Source organism: Diuraphis noxia, unplaced genomic scaffold (assembly GCF_037042655.1).
Source record: "Diuraphis noxia isolate RWA-SAM2 unplaced genomic scaffold, SU_Dnox_SAM2 contig0001, whole genome shotgun sequence".
NCBI classification, from domain to species: Eukaryota; Metazoa; Arthropoda; class Insecta; order Hemiptera; family Aphididae; genus Diuraphis; species Diuraphis noxia.
Window position 1 is genome coordinate 41,590,082 of NW_028301711.1, and position 8,954 is coordinate 41,599,035.

At 26.3% G+C, this 8,954-nt stretch overlaps 1 protein-coding gene across 5 annotated transcripts in view; it reads right to left on the minus strand.

Annotated features, from left to right (window-relative positions):
- The window catches only part of LOC107170993 (dynein axonemal intermediate chain 4-like), a 39,164-nt gene that overhangs the window by 18,214 nt on the left and 11,996 nt on the right, over window positions 1–8,954 (minus strand). For 2 of the 5 annotated variants that reach the window (XM_089217856.1, XM_089217853.1), the window contains exons 2-7: window positions 7,760–7,923; window positions 7,427–7,483; window positions 2,997–3,101; window positions 2,685–2,760; window positions 972–1,082; window positions 794–903 (exon numbers count right to left, since the gene is read on the minus strand). In XM_089217856.1, coding sequence (XP_089073982.1) covers window positions 794–903; window positions 972–1,082; window positions 2,685–2,760; window positions 2,997–3,101; window positions 7,427–7,483; window positions 7,760–7,923 — 623 coding nt within the window. Of the gene's footprint in view, window positions 1–793; window positions 904–971; window positions 1,083–2,684; window positions 2,761–2,996; window positions 3,102–7,422; window positions 7,484–7,759; window positions 7,924–8,954 lie in introns of all 5 variants that reach the window. The other 3 variants (XM_089217854.1, XM_089217855.1, XM_089217857.1) reach the window with 3 other exon arrangements.

Here is an 8,954-nt window from a genome sequence, read left to right on the forward strand (position 1 = left end):
CTTCATTAAATTAAATAACTGTGTAATTTATCATTGCATTTGTAAAAGATACTACAATTTCTTAATAAAACAACTCATGATTTGAATAAGTACAAATGTACCAAAAATATATCTTATTTAATATACTTACAAAAAATTGTATTGCTCTATTATGCCCACCTAGCTAACTATGTAACTTATTGAATAACATAATATGTTTTATATATTATATATTATATATATATATATATATATATATATATATATATAAATTAAAAACAAAGATTATTTTGAAACAATTAACATTTAATAAATGAAAAAAAAGTAATAGATACTACTGGCTACTAATACACTAGTGCAATGGCTATTAATTTCAATACATATATACCAAAGCAACTTCTTATTGATTTTGTTTGTTTCTTTATAGACTAATTTTATTGAACAAAATAAAATACTCGACACTTTCAATAAATAATAAGTGGACTGTATATTTTTTGAGTGTCGTACCAATTGGCTGGTCCGACGACAACTAACTAATCCGTGGGGACATATTACGGCACAAGCACACAATGATAATTTTATAGATAACACTTTTATATATTACAGCGATACTATATATAAGTATGTATTGCGGTGTTCACGCCGTAACAGATTTAGACAAATTATTATGTAATAACCATTAATGCTTAATGATTATTAAATTGTCATTTAAATATATAATTTATTATTAAACTATAGTGAGTGTTGATATTTACATACCTAATATAAATATATGGCATATTAATACCTGGTCTATAATAAATTATATACCTACTTCATTCATAATGTTCCATACGAACGATGTGACCGAAAAATTCGATAATTTTTTATTTGAAAATTGTAAAATTTCTTCTAACGTATAACGGTAAGACATTGCGTTTAATTCTGTAAATAATTTAAAAACCACATATTAAAGTCTATAAAATGTATTGCTTGGATGATATAATACATACTGTCACTGGTGTGCCGTGTTATGAATTCAATCTGTTTTTGGGCAAAATTATTAGAGGTCACAATTCGGTCACATATGAACAACATTTTTTTGAAATTGTTTGATTTAATTTCTGAAATATTATAATTTATAATTCAAACGTATACATATATGATAATTAATTACTGGTATCTACTTTGAATACGAATATAAATAATAACCATTAAAAAAAAGAATATAATATGTAGAAACTTGACGCTTTTCCTAAATATTTATACCTACTATAATACATAATTTAAACTATAATAATTTTAAGTTATATTTTAGAAGAATTTTCACTTTTAATTAACATTTAAATTGCACTTATTTTGTATTTTCAAATTACTTTACCTAATTTATGATCAATATTAAATTATTCGAATAATCGGTTTGTATATTAACTAATAATAAATTTGAATTCGCATTCGCCTATTTTTTTTTTTTTTTTTTGGGGTATAAATAAATTTGAAGACCAATAAAAAATATGTATTAATGTATTATATAAAGAAACCAGAATTCAATTATAATAAATATCATGCAATGATAGAAATATAAAATACTTTAAATTATACTGATATTAAATTACTTTAAGTTTTTTTGTTCAAAATTTTGAACTTTTTTTAGGGTTAGGTTAGGTTAACCTAACCTTTTGAGGATTGGAAAATGTTTGTTCTTTATTTATGAATAGTTAATTTTAAAAAAAAACTTTAAAATAATTTTGATTTAAAAAAAATAATAGGTGAAATTATCTTTATATTTACGAGTAGGTAATATACAACTATAAAACATATTTTTTTTCCGGCACGATTAAGTACATTTTTCGGCGTATCAAAGCATTTATAAATAGGTACAAAAGAAGACCTACACAATTGAGCACAAATTGAGCTTAAAAAACTGCAATTTCGTCATTTACACTTTTGAAATATATTATACAAAAAATATTAATTTTAATAATTTTAGTAGTTAAATATGTGGTAAGAGTTAGAAGTTTTTGATTAAATTATTAGGCATTTCACTTATTTTTTTTGTAATATTAATTTTTATTATGTCAAATACAGATATAGATATGGATATTGTTTATAATACCTAAAACTTGTTTTAAATATTACTTATTTTTTTTTCAATAGCAAATTATATTATTTCTAGTGACAATAATAATCAAAACTATACATCTATAATTATTTATTAATCAGTATATTATAACATCATCGATAAAGCTAGGCTCGATTCACCGTTCACGGCTCGTTTAAGTTAGGTATCATAATAATTGGTGTTATAATATGGGAAAATAATAAATTAAAAAATTTCGGCAATATGAATGTGACAACGTCGCATAAAATATCCCAAACTAGTTATATATAGTATATACTTATACTAAATGCCTATATGTCTATACGCTATATCCTAACACTCCTAACAATCAAGTTACTAAAAGTCAAAAGGTATATTATGTTTTATATTTAATCGTGTTTTATCGAGGAAGGGAACTCTCAAACAAGCTTTTAAAAAATGAACTAGGTACCTAGATACAGGTAGTTGTTAAAAGCCACCAACAATAGTAGGTAACTTCTAAATTTTTAATTTGTAATAGTACCCTGCACTGTTCATCATCTAATAATAGAATATAAATCTAAAATACTTGCGATAATAAGAATAACATATAATAATATAGTAATCATATTATTAGTGTATTAACCTTGGGTTTTTTCCGTTGATGTATTATTATTGGTTTCCCTTTGAAGTATCCATACAGATGCAATACTTGACTGATCCTAAAATAAATCATAATTTATCTATACTAGGTATAGTGGTAAATTTTAACTTGGATTGATATTGATAAACAAGAAGGTATAATTTAAAATAGTACACCAAACAATTATTTGTAACTATTGTATTATGAGAATTTGAAAATACGAGCATGCATGATGGTGACTGCATTTAAATTCATTTTTTTGGTGACGTAATTTGAAATATAGAAAAATAATTGAAAATATAGAAAATTTCCTACTTTTAAAGTTATTGCTTCTGTTTGTGTGTGTTGTGTTCTTTGAAAACATCTCGAAGCTTGCACAGCATCAGATAACAAATATTTATTAGTAGTAGGTTTTGCTATCTAAAATCAAAATAATACACAAACTAATTAATATTAAAATACTACGTTTGGTTAGGTTAAGGTTAAGGTTTATTTTTATTTATTTTTTAACACGACCATGGAAATAATACGATGATGCCTATTTAAGTTTATTTTCTGATATATTATTAATTATATTAATTTTAAAATAATTTATTTCATTATTGAAATTACAATAACCTATGCAAACTATGCGTAACCGTCTTTACCTATATAGGAAATTTGAACATCATAACATTATTCTTTTACTTATCGTTAATATACAGACATAAAAAAACACTCATCATGGTAAAATTCATTGCTCCACCCAGAATATAAAATATCTATTATGCATTTTTAAATACAAAATAATTTTTATAAGCCAAAATATCAACCAAAAAGATCTATTTTAAAAACCCGCTCAAAGCATAAAATCTGTGCATTTTTTTCTATTAGAAAACTTTTCTTCTGAGAAAAATAGAAATTAAAAACACACATCGTTGAAAAATTAATATACCTCTATTCATAATTATTACAAAATCGCTCTGTTGAAAATGATATATAATATTTTTATTTTACATTTTAGTTTTTATTTATTCGGTCACACAGGTATAATATATTTTTTTATAAATTGAATGCTGTGAATTAAATGTATGTTATTTTGTTATATTATCTATAATCTATAAAACAAGTGATGATATCGTGGCAGATAGTTTTTTTTTCGTGAACGCTGATTTCTAAAATAATTTGTTTTTATTTATTATTATATTGTAAAAAAATTTGACAGTGAATAAAAATTCTGACGAAAAGTATATTGAAGTAATATTGCAATATATTGCTTTTAAAATTCATCACAAAATTAAAATTAAAATTCATCCTTTTTTTCGTTTAAAATACCATATCTGTGAAAATAGAAAACCCCGTCAACATGAAAATATCCAGGATAAACATAAAAGCAGAAATGTATCTATGCGTATTTCATACTATATTACAATTAATTACTCTTAAGTTTAAAAATGACTACGTATATGATTTTTGATACGCAAGATAAAATAATTTTACCTAATATAAATTATAATATAGTATCTATAGTAAATAATTTGAAAAAAGTCAATTTTCCAAAGCTGTGCGATATAAAAGATGTTTTTTCCATGTTGTCAATAGAATGCACATACAATTTTTCGGGCATGCCTACCATATATAGCACAGGTGAAATGTAAATATATAATTTACATTGAGAAAATTAAGAGTTTTCCAAATAAATTGTTATCACCTATATCCATACCAAGTTTCAATGATAAAAAATAATATATCTAATCATAGATTTAATACCTAACTTTTTAATTTATGTAACTAATGGCAATTAGCAACCCTATATATTATAAAAAATTTATCTTCTTGTGTCGATAGTAAAACCATATATAAGCCAATAATTAGAGGTTAAATAATTGGATAAAGAGTACTGCATAGTGCAGAGTAGCCTAAAACCTTCCCAAGTTTGTATAAGGAATATAATGCAGGTACAACAAAAATTCGATGAAAATTAGACCGGCAGATTTAAAGAACAGGTATCCTACACAAAATAAGAATTTTAAGATTTTTTGTATCAGTAAAGATTTTATAATACTAAACAATACAATTACAGGCTACAGTAAAAAACTATACCTACACTGATAGGTATAGACAACGAACTATTTTAAATAATTTTATGTTTTAGATTCTAAGTGGAATGAAAGGTTATATCGATTTTACAATAATCAGTGTTTTTTATACCTGTCTGTAATCAACTTTTTAGCCAGTAAGAATGCTCATATTTTCTACTTCAGCTTTTTGTCTGGTATGAAAGCAAATTCAGTTGGTTCTTAGAAGAGTTAAACTGATAAATTTCAAGTAATTTTCAAAATAGTGAAAATGTGTAAATTATTTTTCAGTTAGAAATTCATAAAAGTTTTTATTTTATAGCTAACATTTTAAAATGTTATTCAAGGTTTTTCCTCATTTTTTACTTTAGAAGTTCAAAAATATTATACGTGCAAAGGCACAATATTTTTGTAAGCATTTCAAATTCAAATTTTGACAAGATTTGTCAAAATTACGGCAATTAAACAATTTGCAAATTATTTTAAAGTTATAAAATGTTTGATTTGTATAGTTGACGATGGATAATTCAATACATTGTTTTATTATAAATATTAATCATTATTTTATAAAGTATCTAAAATATCTAACAAATATATTGACAAACATTTTTTTTATAAATATTTTAAATTTCAAATTGTTGTTTAAACGAAAAATAACGATTTTAGTTATTTTGTTGTAATATAAAAATGCTATTTGTGTGTAGGTACTTGAAACTTAAATATCGTATTTTGTTTACTCGTAGTGACATTTTGAAATGCGATTTTTTGATAAAAAATTAATCTACCTATTGTATTTCTAAAAGTAAAATAAATGAGCTAAATAGTGTTTTAAACCCATTTCATTTAGAATTATTGGTCATATAAGCATTTCTTATTATATTTATATTATATATCATATATGTATCTATTTATAAATATATCTATATTATTATTATACATATTTATTCAAGCATCCGTAAGAACGAGTAAAACGACAGCATATGACATTCCAGACAGTGGGCATGCCGATTGGGATAGTCCCCAAGGGGAGTTATAGTTGTATTCCAGTAGGTTAGTAGGTACTAGGTAGAATATATATCAAAACTCAAAACCTCCTGAACTCATGTTAATTAAATTGTTTTGCATTGTTCAAAATAAAAGATAAAGTCGGTTATTTCCCCAAACGTACTTTATTTAATTTATCGTATAGATGTACACAATAATAGCAATAATATTATATAAAAATATATTTGGTAAGATAACGGTCTTCGCTCAGAATCATTTTACGTTTGCATTTATCATTGAATTCAAATTAGACACATCTAGTTGCCCACTCTACACATACTGCACTCACCTTGTGTAGTGTACTCACTTCACACTTAACGCGGAAACCCGCGCAATTACTTCTCTTTTCAACCGCCAATCGAGTATCGACGACGGACGACACCGACACGCGATAAGCGCGCCTGGAACAGTCGATCCGCCGAGACTCCGAACCGGTCGAGAGTTGAGTGAGTTTTCTGACCGACATTGGACGACACACACTCCTCACCACCCCGCTATTTTGATTTTCGTGTTGATCATTTTTTGGCGGTTGTATTTTCAACCACCACAATAAAAACATCATAATACCGCGAACTGTTTGTATTTTTTTTTCCTCCACCACTTCCCACACTAGTGACACCACTGATCCACGCGGTATCCGTCCAGGACCGCCACACACTTGCCCATTTTTTTAAAATCTGTAATCGTTTTATTAAGCGTGCTAACTGCTCAATAAATGCACTCAATATTACAGGGATAGTAGTGGTACATCTACGATTTTCATTTTTTTGTCCCTATTAATTTTATGAACAATATAAGCGGAACGCAGAAACCTACGATTCATCATAAACTTTTTCAATTAGTTCCAGTGAAAAGGTCTTAAATAACAGATCTATACTCAAAAATGTTACGAATCAAACGCAGTGACTTTTATATTTAACATTTATACTCAAAGTATTATTATTTTTTAATTTATCCCATTAAGCAGAGCTTGTGGTGAAGTATATGAGTTGTTAGAATACAAAACAGCCTATATAGGTAATGTTAAATTACATAATTATTTGAGATAGGTACTTATTTCCTAAAATGGTATACAATTAAATATCAAGTGAATTCATATTTTCATATAAAATTGTACGAGTATAGGTATCTATGAATGAATAAAATACATTAAAAACCATTATGTTAATACTTTTATTTATTTTATGACATTATAAATGGAAATTATATATATATATATATATAAAATAATAAGATTATGGAATAAATCATAAATAGGAATATATAAATATAGGTAATGAGTTAAATTTAAATAATTTAACTCAATTATATTAAATTTAGACCAATGGTTTTCTATGGCCCGAAATTATTATGATCGAAACAAACAAAATAATAAGCATTAACTCACTGAATGATTTAAGTGTTTTGCGAATTTAGTTAAGTAGAATTAGCAGAGAATCTTATAATTTATTAAAAAGTACCTACCTAATTATGGAATTATAAGTATAATACCTAGCTATCTAATTCTATATTTGAATAAATAAATAATTATCATCTATAAAGTAATTAAAATAATGTTGTGTATAATTTGTTTGCTATAAATAGTAAAATTGTAACTATCCATATAATATTACTTTGTGATGAGTTTTTAATGTTAGAACTTACCTCACAAATACAAGAATGTTGTGAAGGTGTCCACTTGTCTCTTTTTATTTTATATGCCTATAATGCTTACACAGTTAAACGTATTTAATAAACATAAATAAATAAATATATAAAGTATACTTATAATAGTTACGTTAGAATAGGTTTCGCAATTTACAACCTACAAACTTTACATGGCAGTGTGTATAAGTGTGTATAACACTAAACACATCGAAAATAAAATTATTATAACGATATGGAATTAAATAGGTACTTATAAATATTTGAGACGTCCGATGCTCATTACGACTAATTTATTATAAATTACTTATCTAGTATACAAACATTACAAACCTCATTTTCTGAAGTGTTCGAAATCTTCTTGACAGACGGTGCCAAGGACGGTAATTCTAAAAGAGTATTGGTTTTAGTTTCATACAGTTTAGCTTTGAAGAGCTGAACGTCGGTTGTCTTAAATGGCTGACTTTGAATTTTGACTACTTTCAAGGTTTCGATTTCTGAAAAAAATATGTAATTTTAGGAAACTATTAATTATTATATTAAAGTATAGATACATTTATACATTCGGGTACTCCTTCATCAATCTTAAATTATAGACCTATATTTCAATTCAATCTCATATTGCGAAAATATTTTAATCTTTGCGGTTTTAAAGGAAATTCAACGCCCAGTTAATAATATTTTAATGGAGGAGCAACATGGGTTTCGTTCTGGTCGTTCCACTACAACATGCAATCTCCTATTTAATAACTTTGTATCTGAATCATTCCAACAGCGTTTGCAAGTCAGTATTTCGTATTTTACTTTTTTTTTACTTTTTAAATTGTTATAGTTACATTTTTCCTTTAGTCTGACAATTGACAAACGTCCATGATAAAATTGATGTCTAACAATTTGTAATACATTATGTAATAAAGAACAAATAGGTAATTATAAAAAGATCATCTTTACGGGCACAGTGTATCATGTAGTTTGTATAAAACACAACCTAACCGTACGATGCATGAACTAAACATTATCCAAGCCTCGTTATTTAGACTTTACGTTGATAAGTCGGGCGATTGTAAACTCTCCCGATTTTAATGGCATGTAAACTCTCCCGATGGTAAACTCTCCCGGGTTTAGTCCAATACTACCTGACGGGAACATGTAAACTCTCCCGGGTCTAGCTCAGTACTACCTGAAGAGAACATGTAAACTCTCCCGGGTCTACTTCAGTACTACTAAGCTAGCTAGGGAGCATGGGGTATTATTCGTTTTACACAGTTAAAATTGGTTGAGTCATTATAGTCGATATCGTTTTAAATATTTAAATTAAAAATACTCTAACGGTAATTAAATATTTAAATGACAAATACAGGTTAACAAAAGATAAATCACAAGACAATCTCTGCAGTGTAGCCAATTCATAGAGTAGCAATAACATTTAAAATAACTCGGGAGAGTTTACTAGTTTTAAAAATCGGGAGACTTTACCATACAATCGGGAGAGTTTACCACCGCCCGATCAGTCAGCTAGTGAGTTAGT